Raw genomic sequence first — 15,334 nt, forward strand, 5'->3', positions numbered from 1 at the left:
AGAAGAAACTGTTGACTATTTTTAATGTGATCTATTTTTTGTTTTTGCCTTAAAAAATGTTAGTAAACAAATATGAATTAAATTAGTAACTCTAAAGGTAAATCAAACTTATTAAAAAAAATATTGCCTCAACACGTTGACATTCTAGATCGTGTTTGTAATGGGATTGATTTCGAACCAACACCTTTTGGAGTTTATTCTGACTGTAGGCTGTGATTGAAACTCCAGAAGGATTTACTCCTACTTTGACTATAAACGGGCGACCTATTTTCCAATCTCACGTTTTCAGATGATATAGACCTCATCGGAGAAGATGCAGACCAGGTACCCGTATCTTACTTCAAAACTGGATGCTGCAGCTAGAGTAGGTGGCATGGAAATCAGCGCTTGTGGTGGAGATAGTAGGAGATGTTGAATACCGTTAAATGGCTAAGCATTAGAAGACGTTGACTCCTGTAAATACCTAGAGGGTCAAACATAACAAGAGATGGAGGATCATGAGCAAACTGTGGACAATCTGAGAGAGTAGAATCAGCTTCCAGTACAATTAAAACTGTATTCTTCGCTAGTGCTCTCTGTTCTCCTATAGGGTTGTGAAAGCTGGACACTGAAAGAAGAATTCAAGCCTTTGAGCGTACACGCTACAGAAATAGCTGGCAAAAAGAAGGAAATCCTCAATACTGTGAAGGGACGGTAGCTGAAAGGGTTTAGTTATATTGTAAGTCATGAATTACTATCAACAGTCAATCTTTAAGGTACTGTGGAAGGAGCACGCGGAGGTCCAAAGAAAAGCTGGCTGGACAAAGATCCTCTCTCTTGATATCCTGCTAAGAACAATGGAGGGATTTGGTGACTCGGACTGTCACAGCAGCTCTAAGGCTGAAGTCAAGGGACTGATGCTGATGACTATTGAAAGTCAGCCTGTTTTAAGATTCCCTCCCATCCTAGCTTTAAAATGGACTATTCTAAACATACTCCGTCAGTCCTACTCAGTACAAGCTGACGTCCCTCTCACATAGTGCAGAACTTTCATTACACTTTTTGTTTGGGTAAAAAGATTTATAAAAATACAAGTCCATTACTGGCCATTTGCTACACTTCTGCTAGTTGAATGGAAACACTTGTTACGTGTGTACGTGACCCGTCAACAAACAATCCATTCCAATAATTGAGTTCAGTGTAACTTTTCTCTGCTCACACTTTCACTCAATCATTTGATTGGTGAATCGTTTCCGGTTGTAAATTTGTAAAACGAAAAGGTTTTCAACATAAACATTTGGCGCTAATGGTATCCCCACCCCTTTTCCTCAATGTATGGGACAGTTGAATACCTGAACTTCGAAAAACAACATTTTGTTTCAATAATAATCCGAATGGAACTAGTCAATATTTTGTCCCCGTAATAAATCGAAATGAAATACATGGACATTAAAAACTTTGCAGCTAATGAAAGCTTTTCTAAGGCAATTCTAAGAAGACTGGATTCGGAACATAACTCCAGAGCTGGTCAGACGTAGGTCTACAATAACTCCAAAGCTGGTCAGACGCAGGTCTACAATAACTCCAAAGTTGGTCAGACGTAGGTCTACAATAACTCCAAAGCTGGTCAGACGCAGGTCTACAATAACTCCAAAGCTGGTCAGACGCAGGTCTACAATAACTCCAAAGCTGGTCAGACGTAGGTCTACAATAACTTCAGAGCTGGTCAGACGCAGGTCTACAATAACTCCAAAGCTGGTCAGACGTAGGTCTACAATAACTCCAGAGCTGGTCAGACGCAGGTCTACAATAACTCCAAAGCTGGTCAGACGCAGGTCTACAATAACTCCAATACATTGCTTCCATACATGTACTCATGTGCATTGAACCGATTATAAAGTACTCACATTAGTAAGGCCTAGGATATAAACTTGGCATTTGTGTCTAGTGAAAGTTCAGATTGATCTTTCCATCGATGTCTTTGGAGAAACTTATAAATAAACTATAGTGAAGGCATGACACACATTTTTTCATCTGCTTGAAACACAAGTTAAAAATAGGTTTACACTACAAAAGTAATAACAAGTAAACCAAAGTAAAATCAAAGTTTATAGCAAGTAAGCCAAAGTATAGTCACCTTTAAAATAAAGTATAGAGAACGTTTTGTCCAATGGTCATTTAGCTAGGTCAAACAACTTTTTTTTGCGTTTATTTACAAAAATATTTTTGACTCTCTTTAAACTGAAAACCTTTCAAGTGTGAAACATAACGTGTAGACATTGAGGCCGCGAACATTACCTCAAACGTTCCATTCTCCTCGTCAATCATGTCTGAGAAACTAAAGTTGATGACTCTGTTGCCTTCATAGTCTATTTGAATGACGCCTGTTTTACCTATAAAATACATGAGAGCACTTAAACAGAAACCGTTTGTTGTATTAGAGTCACAATAAGTGTATATAGATACATATCTCTATATGTTATAACAATCTACTGTACACAGACGTTGGGCCAAGTTGATTCGCATGTGAGCTGACTGCTTTTCCTTTATTTCGATGCTGAATTTGCTGTGATTAAAAAGTCCGTTGAGTGACCACAGTTTGTGTACTGGAGTAAGTGTGCCCATGGGCTGTCCAAAAAGGGCAGTTTTTCCTTTGGGCTGTCTAATAAGCTAGCTTTCTTCTTTGAATTGTAAATAGGTCAGGTCTTTATGTTTACTCTTCAACACACTAAGAATGCTGACTGTAAAAAAAAAATTAATCCTTTTTTTTCTCTATTAAAACCCAGACACAGAAGCTCACCAACATAGGTCCTGTTTCCAATTCAACTCACCAACATAGGTCCTGTTTCCCATTCAACTCACCAACATAGGTCCTGTTTCCCATTCAACTCACCAACATAGGTCCTGTTTCCCATTCTGTCAACCAAACGAATACCGTCACTGATGTTCTTGCCTTCTGCCAGTGTTTCATTGACTGCCGTCAAGTAAATCATGAAAGCATTGTAATATCCAGAAAGTATATGCTGCTGGGCCATTATACTCGACTGGTTCACATTTTCTTCCTGGCCAAGCAAACAAAAAATAAAATGAATATTTTTTTAAAGGTTTAATACTTAACATCACTATTCATTTCAACCGTTTCTTTAAGAACATTAGTTTTAACACACAAAAGTTCATGGCGAATGTGACAAAGAAAGCACCATCATGAAAGTCCTTAAGTTAAAACATTAGACTTTTACTTCATCACTGTAGGTCGATGTGACATATTTCGAGACATCTGATCCATACATCTGTTGATTCAAACGTTTCAAGAGGTCGCTAAAGTCTGAGCTCACAGGTCTTTGAATATTGATGAACATAACCGTCTGAAAAGCTTTCTTGGCAGCCTGGAAATACAAGGTGGACTTTATAGGAATAGATACAAGAGAATACTTCCAGGTCAGTCATAGGAACACGCGGGAAGACACTCTGACCAGTTAGAGATGCACTTTAACATTAGGTCAGTTTGTTAGTCCAGTTACTCTTATTCTCTTTGTTCAAGCTTTTAAGATGGGTAGAGTTGTTTATCATGTTGACGGCCCTTTCAATTGTTAAATTAGTTTATTATTTGGTTATCTATCATGCAACCAAATGTCATTCAACAAGCGCTAGGAATTCATAACAACGTTTTAAGTGGGAATGCTACTTCTATGTTCAACTCAGTGCTTTTTTGTGTGACGGTACGCCGTACCGGCACCTTTTCCAATGTGGGGAAAATATTATGACTTTTCTTGTACTTTAACGTTTGTTATGAACTCATTAGTAGTTAAAAGTGAGGCGATCCATCACTGAGTACTGGTACCTATTGTTTTACAAAAAAAAAGCACTGGTTCAACTATTCCTGGTTCAGAATGTCTGCATGAAGCATGAAGTAGATCTAGGTCTTTTTGACCATCAGACTTTTTGTTGTTGTTTGTTTTGTATGTGTGTGTGTTTGCGAGAGTGTGAGTGTGGGCTAAAGGAGCTGAGAAGTAAAAAAAGCAAAAAAAAAAGTTTGTCATTCATCTCGATTCAGGCGTCTAGTTTCAAGTTTCTCTTGTGAAGATATTTTAAAAAAAAAAATAGGACTTTCCAGTGCAGTGGCTATTGAGACGACGTGTGTCAGAACATTGATTTAACTAGCACTTTGAAGATCGAAACAAAAATATTCTTTTTTTTTTGTTTGTTTTTATGTGTGTATTGAACTGTCTCATAAATGATGGTGTCCTTTATATTTTTTTTTTATAAATTAGCTACTTGTCTAAGATACAATACACAGCTAGCAGATTAATAGTAGGATTTGATATTGTATAAAACAAAAGATATTTGTACTCTACTGTGTGAAAAGAAAATCTTCCTTACACCAATGTTCTACTGAGGTCATGTGACTACTCAACTCGCTACTCTCTCATTTACACAGGAATTGTGTTTTATTTGCTCCAGTCGTATATATAGAGGAATGCATGTTTAATACTGAAGAGATTAGTTTCTTAATTCTATATTAGTTGATGTGTCCCACAAAACTCTTCTGAATGTCAGATCTTGACATTATGTTTTAAACACATACAAACTAAGACAAGAGTAGCCTAATACAATAATATTTTTTTATGTTGACCCGATTTCCTTCCATACAGGATACCATCAAATACTGTATGTCAATCTATATTGTACTTGTAGTATAACTGAATGATTGATTAAGTATGTATCAACAGATCTCATTAACTGTCAAACGGATTCGCAAGAGATGTCGTACTCAGGTTCCTTTACCTCTTTAGTGTTTGCTAAGAAACGGTTTTGACAGATTTGAAACTTGACCACAGCAATTTGGGGAAAACCGTAAGCTTTCTATCAAACCTTTGTATTTTGTTTCGGTATTACCCAAAAGGCCGCAGTCTATATATAAAGTTTAAGAAGAAATAGCACACAAATTCCGTATTTTTGAATCAAATTTTTTTTAGCCTAAGTCAACTTATTTTTTAATATACATTACGTCGTTTTCGGGGCGCTGTGCTCGAGTGGTTAAGCGTTTGGCTTCTGAACCTGGGTTCGAATCTCGGTGGGATTTTATGGCGCCCCTGAGTCCACCCAACTCTAATGGGTACCTGACTTAAGTTGGGGAAAGTTATGCTGGCCACATGACACCCTGCTCGCAAATCGTTGACCAAAGAAACAGATGACCTTAACATCTGCCCTGTGCTTTTAGACGCGGCGTAAATAAAACAAACACGAATTATAAAATAGCATGAAAACGAGAGTTCTTTTTTTTTTTCGAGTAGGAAAAAGAGAGATAGCATGGGATGATACTTCGTATCACTGTCCCTTCTCTAAATTTAAAAGGGGTCAAACTAATGATTACATTTGAGAGAACCAAATTGATATTTCCTTTTATTTAAGGATTCTGTCTGTGGCATTTTACGTCTCGAGAGACGATCTTTTCCCTTTGCAACTTCTTGTGTGACTAAAGAGGCCAATCCTTGATACACAGCTGCGATCGCAGGTTGGGCATATATAATCACCAGGCGCCGTTGCATTTTCACCCTTCTTTCTGCTTCTGTTGTGTATGACATCTGCAATCTGTGACCCTTCCTTTATGCTCTCTCTCCATGTGGATCTGTCCAGTGCCACCTCTTCCCAGTTGCCAGTGTCGATTTTGAAGAGCTTCATGTCGCGTTTGCATACATCCGTATAACGTAAAAGTGGGCGACCAGCGGCTCTCCTGCCTTCTATTAGATCGCCATACAGGATGTCCTGTGGAAGGATTCAACGAAAAAATAAATATTGTTGGGAACGCGAATGTAGCATTGAATTGAGGCCTTTAGAAAATGCATTTGATTCACTCTAGGACTGATAACCTAAGAAATGTTGCAGTGTCTAATACAGTACAGAATTTCAAAGCTGATGTGTGTAGGATATATGAAATATCACAAAGGCAAATGAAGGATATCAGAGAAGGAAGAAACGAACTTTTGGACAAACCAACGATTGAAAGAATCTCAACATCTAAGTCAGGCCCAAACTACAGAAAGGAATATCAACAGAGTGACAAGGGGCCAAGACAAAGTAAATTTGGCAAGGGCGCCCATGAAGACATAAAGGTTAAATGTCCGGCCTGGAGAAACTCGTGTCACATTTGCGAAGCAGGAATCATTTTGCCTCAGTCTGCAAAAGGAAAATATACAGCATTACTCAAGCAAAGACACGGAGCAACATAGACTCAGACACAGAAGAAGATGACGTTACACTCCAAACTGAATGGGTAATGGCAATGAATGGCCCCAAAAAGCATAGGATGACGGCCGTTATGATGATCAACAACCAAAGAGTCAGATTTCAAGTGACAGTGCCGCCGACATCAATACCATAAACGAAAAATGTGTGTGCCCAGACCAGATAGTACCGACGTCCAAGAGATTAACTATGTGGAATAAGAAGGTAATGGAGCCAAAAGGAAAAGCAACGTTGGTAACCACCAATCTAAAGACCAATGAAAAATTCAATGTAGAGTATGTGGTAGTACCAAATGATTTAACATGCCTGCTAGGATTATCAACAATGTGGAAGATGGAAATGGAACCAGTGGCGTAGCTAGAGTATATGATGCCTGGTGCGGTACCTCATCTTGATGCCCCCCCCCCCCAAAAAAAAAAACAAAAAAAAAAACAACTAACTAATTAATAACGTTGCAAAACCTTACTTTTTTGTTCAAAATGATATGTATTCATTAATCAAATATTGTTAATTCTTTCATGACCTTAATGACCTTTCATGACCGCAGCATTATCATAGCCTTGACCCCTGCAGTCCATTATGTCTAGGCCATCCGAACGCAATTTCTCTAGAATCATCTCAGTGATTCCAGCAGCATGCTGGTTGTCCTTTGTGTCGATGAAGTCAACAAAAGACTCACGAACCTGCAGCCCGTCATTATCCATGACAACATACCGTAAAATTTGGGAAATTTGATCCAGCTTTGAAATGTCAGGTGTACTGTCAAAAATAACTGAGAAATATTTGGCTTGTTTTACTTGCTGTATGATTTGTTTTTTTGCGTGATCTCCCAATTTTGTAATAAATTCATTTTGTATTTGTGGAGTCTCGAACAAAGCTTAGTGCGAAGCACATGCTCCCTCAAGAGTGGGTCGTACTTTGATAGTAATTTTACTAACTCTCCAGGTTTTCGTCTCTTGTATAATCAAATCTTGGGCCTTGTTGTCAATATTGTTCCCTACTCTCAGGCAAACTTCAAGTTCCCTCCAAGCAAGCGATGACTGGATGTGAGCTCTGCTGGTCTCATGTTTTTCTATTTTCGGGGATAACCTCCACCACTCATTGAATCCATCTTTGGATTTAAATGAAGATTTGGTACTTGATCTTGTCGAGAAGAGTATGCAGGGGAAGCAAAATAAGGATTCTTTTTTTTTTTTGGCGAATAACACATCCACTTTCTAAGAACTTTCTCGCCGTTTGACATTTGCCGGAAAAACCAAGCCTTTGAAAGCTTTCTAGCCTTTCCTTTTGCTGATTTTTGATGTCTATACGCCTCTCTGAATTGACTGTCCATACGCTGAACTGTTTCATATCCTTGAGTGAGAAGGTGTATGCAAATATTATCTGTGACATGAGGCCAATCTCCAATGTCGTTCAGTCTAGAGTTTATTATCCTGCTTTCTGTATTGTTTACACTGTCTGAAGGTTCAGCTTCTTCAGTATGAATTTTTGAGGAGTGTACTAAAGACATGCTTGTGTGCTGCCCTTTAGTCTCTAGAACCTGCGGTATTGAAGTATTTTCTTCTTTTTCATCATTCAGGATGTCGGCCTCATCATTTTTTTCTGGATTCAATGATAACCGTCTCATCTTGTTTTGTTGCTTTTAATTGTTCAGTTAATTCATACCCAATAACAGCTCGCCTATAGTCGGTGGACTCTGGCAATGATGTGACTTGAAATTGTCTCGATGCTTCTTTAGACTTAAGAAATTTAAGAAACGCACCTCACTGCGGTCAAAGAAACTGCTTTATGCGGATGACATTGTCCTCTGGTCAGGGAAAGAAAGTCGACCAAATACAGGCGGCATTACAAGCAAACCTCCAAACCATCTCCTTGTATTGCGACAAATGGCAGATTCAGATAAACGTTGCCAAAACGACCTGGTCCCTGTTCAGCCTGGGGATCGACATTCTTAAGGCTCCATTCGAGCTTCAACTCGGTGGGCTGCGATTCCAACGTGAAAACACGCCAAAATATCTAGGGGTGACCCTGGATAGAAAACTGTCAATGCTCCAGCACGTCCAGCACGTTGAAAGAAAAGTCTCGGAGAAGTTGGCGTTACTAAGAAAGCTGGCCAGCACAAAGTGGGGTGCCAAAGCTGACATGCTACGCACATTGTACTTAGGGGCAGTCAGATCACAAATTGAGTACAGCTATACAGTTCAAGCCTATGAGCGCTATAAAAGGGGCGACTCTAGGCTACCCACCTCAATATTAGTGCGACAGTGGAGAGAGAGGAACCGCATAAAAATGCGATCGTTCATCCACATTGCGGCCAATTTGTCAAAATCAGCTGGAATCTCCACTGACAGAATCCCAATTAGAAATATTAGTACTTGCCCTCCAAGGAGGAGAAGCCGGCCCCACAAATAAGCATGTCCCTTATAGGGCAAGAGGGAGCCACCAAGAGGCGATTAACACCTGCCATACTCCAAAACTTGGCATCAGCTACACTAAAGTCTTACCCATCAGATGCCATTTTCTGTTATGCCGATGGGCCGGTAATGAGGGACCCCGATAGATCTGGGTATGGGGCCCTTATAGTCTACCCAGACTGGACAGAACCAGAGATGCCGATTTCTCCGTCTGAGCTTAAAAGGGTTTTGAGGCGTCAGCCCGACTAGTCAGTTTTGAGCACTGTTCATCATTTTCTTTACGTTACAGTATTAAAATTAACTAGCTAGTTAAAAAAAAACTCGTAGAAAACAAAGGTTAGCTTATTTAAAAATATTGACATTACAATAGAATTATTTCGAAATTAAACTATAAAGAATCATAAAGAAATGAATAAACTAAGACAATTGTTTAGAGCTAGAGTTTGGAAATATATTTGTAAACTCAATATCTAGATGAAACCAAGGGAGTAAACAGTGAAGTAAAAAAGGGTTGGCCTGTCTTCTTCTTCTTCTTTATATTACAGAGCATTGATCAGTGTAGTAACAACATGTACCGTGTGTCCGAAATAAATCTAGTAAATTAGATTCAAACTGTTCTACAGCTTACATTGTATGGAAGAAATAGTCAAGGAGATGAAACAAAATAGCGACATGACTAGTTTATAAATCGTTAGTTCATGTTTAAAATACAATAGTTTATGTTTGTTCGTGTCCATACAATTAGTCGTTTTTACTGAAAAGCTCAGGGAAATAGGAAATTAATACACGCTGGGGGAATTTTGGTGCCCCTCTCCACTTGTTGCCCTGTGCGGCCCGCACCACCCGCACATTGGTAGCTACGCCACTGAATGGAACTCATTCACATAAATGAAGACCGATTTATTGCCAAAGTGGAAGCCACAGGAAACAAACATCAAAACCTTCACGCACTTAGTGACTTGGGCGTGGCTACATTGAAAATAGAAAAATAAGGGAGGCCCAAAGTCCTACCATGTAGAAGAATTCCGATAGCATTAAAAGAGATAGTATGAGCTGAATTAAACTCATAAGTTCAACGAGGAATTCTGGAAAGAATAACTGAGCCCACGGAGTTGGTTAGCCAAATGGCATTGGTAGAGAAATCAGATGGCACTACTGAGGGAGCACTACAACCTAACAACACTAGATGACATTTTGGCTGAAATGGGTAACGCTAAGATATTTAGCAAAGACGACATTCAGGAAGCTTTTTGGCATATCAAACTAGACCCGGACTCATCAGGTCTCACTGCAATGGCTACTCCATTCGGTAGGTACAAATGGAATAGGCTTCCTTTTGATCTCAAAGTAAGCTCGGAAGTTTTTCAAAGACATTTGAATGATGCGTTGGAGGGACTAACAGGATGTTTTAACATGGTGGATGATATAATGGTAATTGGCAAGGGAAACACAGTAGAAGAGGTTCGCACAAATCATGAGGAAAACCTGTCAGAATTACTCAATAGGCTAAAGGAAAAGAACATCAGACTAAGTGATAAGAAATCAGTATTCCGAAAATCAGAAATAGTGTTCTTGGGGCACATTATTTCTCAGTCAGGAGTAAAACCAGACCCAAACAAGGTGAGAGCCATAACAAATCTAAAAACCCCTGAAGACATTACATAGGTTAGGAGATTTTGTGGAATGATACAACATCTGTCAAGATTCATCCCAAGTCTTTCAGCAGACCTACAGGCAATAACAGAACTGACTAAGAAACACAAGCTATTCGTGTGGTCGAATGACTGTGAGAAAGCATTTAATAGTGTCAAACAGAAGATATATAATCATGGAACCCTAAGTTATTGTGACCCGGAGAAGAAAGTAACTATTCAGTCGGACAGCAGCCAAAATGGCAAAGACATGTACTACTACAAGATGACAAACCCATAGCATACACATTAAGGTGACTCACAGAGCCTCAGAAAAAGTAGGCTCAAATCGAAAAGGAACTGTTGGCTGTAGTAGTAGCTCTAGAAAAATTTGACCAGTACATGTACGGCAGAACAATAATAATACAGAATGATCATAAACCTTTGGAAAATATACTCAATAAACGTCTCAGCTGTGCACCTAAAAGGCTTCAAATACGATGTTCAGTACCAGTATACCAAAGGAAACAGTTCAAACAGATTACAGATTGCCGACAAGCTAAGCAGAGACTCTTTGGCAGAGCAGGAAGATTTTTCTAACACCTCTATCAACACTGTAGGACTGGCCCTCCCAGATATAATGTTAGATAAAGTTAAAGATGCAGTAAAAGTGGATTATGAGATGCAGATGTTGAAACAGTACATACGGAACGGTTGACAAGACAAGCATCATATTGTACCAGAACTGGTCACTTGCAGATGTACTGACCTATGAGGATGGCCTTCTAATGAAAGGGGCGAGAATAATTATCCCAAGAGCATTAAGAAAAGAAGTTGAGACCAAACTACGTGCAGTATGATGCCATGGTGAGAAAGTCAAGGGACGCCATTTTCTGGCCGGGAATAGCGGCAAGAATAAAAGAAATAGCTAATGCATGCCAACCTTGTCAGCAAAGTAAACCGGCAAACCAGAAAGAAAGTTCAATACAGCATAATGAGGGTTCAAATCCCTGGGATAAAGTTGAAATAGATTTGTATCAAATATTCGACCAACAATACCTTGCCATATATGACTTCTATACAAATTTTATTGAAGTAGAACATTTTCACACGACAACAAGTCAAGTTGCTTTAGGAAAACTAAAAAAATGTATTTGCCAGATATGGGGTCACCAAAGTTTGCATCAGTGATTTTGGACCTCAGTTTTCATCCGTTGAATTTACGACATTTATGAAAACATGGGGTGTCCATCATTTGAAATCCACACAAGAACATCATCAGTAAAACGGCAAGGCAGAGGCAGCAGTGAAAATATTAAATTTGATGAAAACATCTAAAGAAATCTAGATCCAACATCGGTTTGGAAAGGATTATCGCGTTCATGAAAGGATTATCGCTGTTACGATAGATACTGGGTGGACAAGCAAATAATTAATAAAGTTAAAATAAAGGTTTCTCACGTTTTGCTGGGAAAACTCAAATGAACGTTTGTATGCAAGTTTCCTATCGTCACACTGTTGCATCAGAACTTTGAAAGGTCTAAAATATAATGATGTCGTATTTTCAATATATTTTCTAGTTTACGAGATCTAAACGGTACGGACGGACAGACAGACATTCCACACAAAACTAATAGCGTCTTTTCCCCTTTCGAGAGCCGCTAAAAATCCATAAATTAAAATTGAGATAAAATTTTTCGTACAATTTTTCTTGTTATACAACACTTCACATGCTAAAATAAAATTCGTCCGTTTTTTTTTTTTACATTTGATACAATACGCCACATCCGTATTTGTAAATTAAAAACTTACATTAATATTTGACAAACTATTCACTTTCATGCTTGAAAATAACTTAGATCTATACAAACAACACTCTACATTAATATAAATAAAAATACAACCGTGAAGATGTGTGTGTTAAAGGTTCTTTAGCTTTGTTTTTATACATTAATTTTTCATTTCAAAGTAAGAACTTGAAAGCAGACAGAAAATATTGCAATAAAAAGTTCTTCTAATGAGATTGAGAAAAAAGAATAGCAATGTATTTGAAATGAGCCAGAAATAAGTTTTTAATAAGGAAGCAGACGTGAGAAGGTCTGAACAACGTTTTGTTTCAGTCAGACTTCAGTCTTCGTCTGGTATTCAAGTGGACATCAGTGGGAGATAGAAGCCGTACTTTGAAGAAATATGGCAATCAATAACCGGCTACCTCCCTTAACTCAATCTCTTCTATTCACTTTAAAACGCACTTTTTTTTTAGTGTGTAATTGATTTAAATTTAACTTCAAAAATTTATCAAAAAAAAAATTGTATAAAGACATATTTGAAGAAAATAAAATTAAGTAAAATAAAGATTTGTCAAAAAAAAAAAAAAAAAACTTTTTAATTCCGTATTAAATGTCTTTGTATTTTTATTAGTGATTACTTTGTAGACAAATCAATTGTCATTGCGTTTTCAAAGTACTCGGATAGAACTGACATTAATTACGATATAAAAAGCAATTTTTTTTTTTTTAACGTAAACTCGAAGTATTCAAGAGGCGAAACTTTTTGGAGGGAATTAGAACTTCTGAAACACTTGGAAATCATGTACAGAGGTGTGTTTTTTTATGATTCAACGTAAGTGTTACAATTGTTATGACTATAAACAAAAGATTTAAAGATCTTAGAGATTCTGAAATTAGTATTCTCAATATTTGATGACAAGAAAATAACCTAAGTGACTGTTGAATATGGCATGAGCTGCTAGAGTCTAGTCTAGAGGTATCGGGTTCTTTGTGTGTTGTAAGCTACCGGTGTTATTTTTACTTGTGATACTTTGTGTTTGTGTTATTTATACTTTTTAACGGCCCCTGAAGGGGAGAAGACGCTATTAATTTTGTGTGAAATGTCTGTCCGTCTGTTCGTCCGTCCCGTTTAGATCTCGTAAACTAGAAAAGATAGTGAAAAGTCGACATCGTAATATTTTAGTCCATTCAAAGTTCTGGTGCAACGGCTACTTTTTTCTTTTCTAAAAGCGAAAAATCTCATTTTTTTAATCACTTATGCAAGCAGTTGTTTTTTTTAAATACACCACTTTTACAACTATTCACTATTAATAGTAACAAACACTGGAGGCTCTTTAGTAGAGGGGAAGACCTTCTGCCATATTTTAAACACATTTATGCAAATGGTTTTAGAATTATTTTTTTAAAAATTGTTTTTACATAAGTTCTACCCTACTAACTACTACATTTTCTCAAAAATAATATTTACTTTTTTTAAAGGAGAGAAAATATATTTAATATACATATAAGTTGGACATAATTTAAAACAACAATTAATAAGTAGTTTTTCTTATGTCACATCGTAACCATAGTACCCACACTGTCATTTTTTTTAATGAAAAAAAGAATTTTTTCAAAAGACAAAATATTTATTTATTCATATATAAGTAGTGTTTTCACAGCAAAGGTAGCATATATATATATGGCATTATTAGATAATTGTTTTGTTTATGTTGGTAGCAAATAAAGCAGTTAAACATTTATTTGCAACACTAACTTGTACTTCAATAACAAGCTATTAAACAAACAAAGTTAATGGGAGCGATGGCTTTGGTTTTAGAAAGTTTGGATACATTTGGCTCATAACTTGTTGTTTTTAGTTTTAAACACGACTCTAAATTTTCATTTGTTTGTTGACTTCTTACTTTTAATAATATCATGCAGGAGAACGCTTGCTCGGACGAATATGTAGATCCGAATATAGCACTCGAAATGCCAACTTCTTCACCTCAATGTTTCAAACTGGAAGATTATTCCTTGCGCCGAATCAACTCGCGGCTTTTTTTTTTTTTAAAGATGTCCACTTGTTGCGTTAGCAGCGTTACGTACATGCATTTCTAAACTTTCAACTCTTCCAACTTGCTTTTCAACTCTTTAAATTTTCAACTCCACAAAGTTTTACTTTCAATCAATGGCATTTCTAGAAATCCAGTATCAATTTCAATTGGATCAATGTAGATTGCTTTACTATATGTGTTGATTTACTAATAATGCTAGAAGGATTTTGTTAGTTTGTAATTCTTTATAACTGTCATAGAAAACTGTCAACAAATTCATCTTTGAATTATTTTTTTTTTGTAACTGTGCTGAAGTTATTCGTGTCAACAGTTGCACCGATTTTATCGCGATATTTCTTTAGACATTGAAAAAAAAGTAACTTACCGCTCTTCTGCAATAATTTTTTTTTTCAAAAGAAGCCTAATCTTCTACCCAAACATCGGCTGGGTTTCCATTTCCTTGTAGTTTAACATTCAGCTCATTTAATTTCGCTGTTAATTCATTCAAGCACAAGCCAAAACGTTTCAACACCTTACCTTTGGAAAGCCATCACGCTTTATTGTGAAGGAGTTCGGAATACGGAGTTTTCATTTCGCTTAAGAATTCTTTAAACTGACGATGGTTAAGTGCTTTTGACAAGATGCTAATAACTATCTTACCGAATTTATGACCTCAACTATTTTGGCCTGAATCGTTTGGTCTAAAAGCTCTTCTTGGTGTATTATTCAGTAAAACGTAAGAATTTCGCTATTTATTTTTGTTTCGAAGAATCGTAGTTGCTCCTTGTTATTTAAACGATTTTAATGTCTTCAAGATATTTTTGCTCGGCATACGCTCTATCATCCCCTCTAGTTTGTCTCCAGAGCGGTAGCAATCCAAGTTCTTCTTTTGGAACTTGGGAAAACATACATGACAAAAGGGTCAACTTATCCGTGTCTTTTATGTTGCAAAAGACAGAACAATATTGAATATATTACACCTGCAAATATGTTATATTTGAAGACATTTTAGCTATTCTATCTTGTACTGTTTTAGCTTTGATTTTTTTCACTTTTTTTTTCGAAATCATGAAAATGTTTTCCACATGCACGTATAAAACAATCTTTGACATACCATATGTAAATGGTTTGCCTTTTTGTGCAATTTCTAGTGGTACGTACTGGTACCCCAACGTTTGCCAGATCAGCATTACTTGGAGATTGCTTCTAACTTTGAGAAGATAATTCGCTTCTAACTC

The 15,334-nt window shown here is 37.1% G+C and overlaps 1 protein-coding gene across 2 annotated transcripts in view; it reads right to left on the reverse strand.

The window, feature by feature from the left end:
• The window catches only part of LOC106065812 (atrial natriuretic peptide receptor 1-like), a 57,636-nt gene that overhangs the window by 27,939 nt on the left and 14,363 nt on the right, over positions 1 to 15,334 (reverse strand). For both annotated transcript variants that reach the window (XM_056028327.1, XM_056028325.1), the window contains exons 4-6: positions 3,219 to 3,365; positions 2,873 to 3,041; positions 2,278 to 2,372 (exon numbers count right to left, since the gene is read on the reverse strand). In XM_056028327.1, coding sequence (XP_055884302.1) covers positions 2,278 to 2,372; positions 2,873 to 3,041; positions 3,219 to 3,365 — 411 coding nt within the window. The remainder of the gene's footprint in view (positions 1 to 2,277; positions 2,373 to 2,872; positions 3,042 to 3,218; positions 3,366 to 15,334) is intronic.

The sequence above is a fragment of the Biomphalaria glabrata genome, chromosome 5 (assembly GCF_947242115.1).
Source record: "Biomphalaria glabrata chromosome 5, xgBioGlab47.1, whole genome shotgun sequence".
Taxonomy (NCBI): domain Eukaryota; kingdom Metazoa; phylum Mollusca; class Gastropoda; family Planorbidae; genus Biomphalaria; species Biomphalaria glabrata.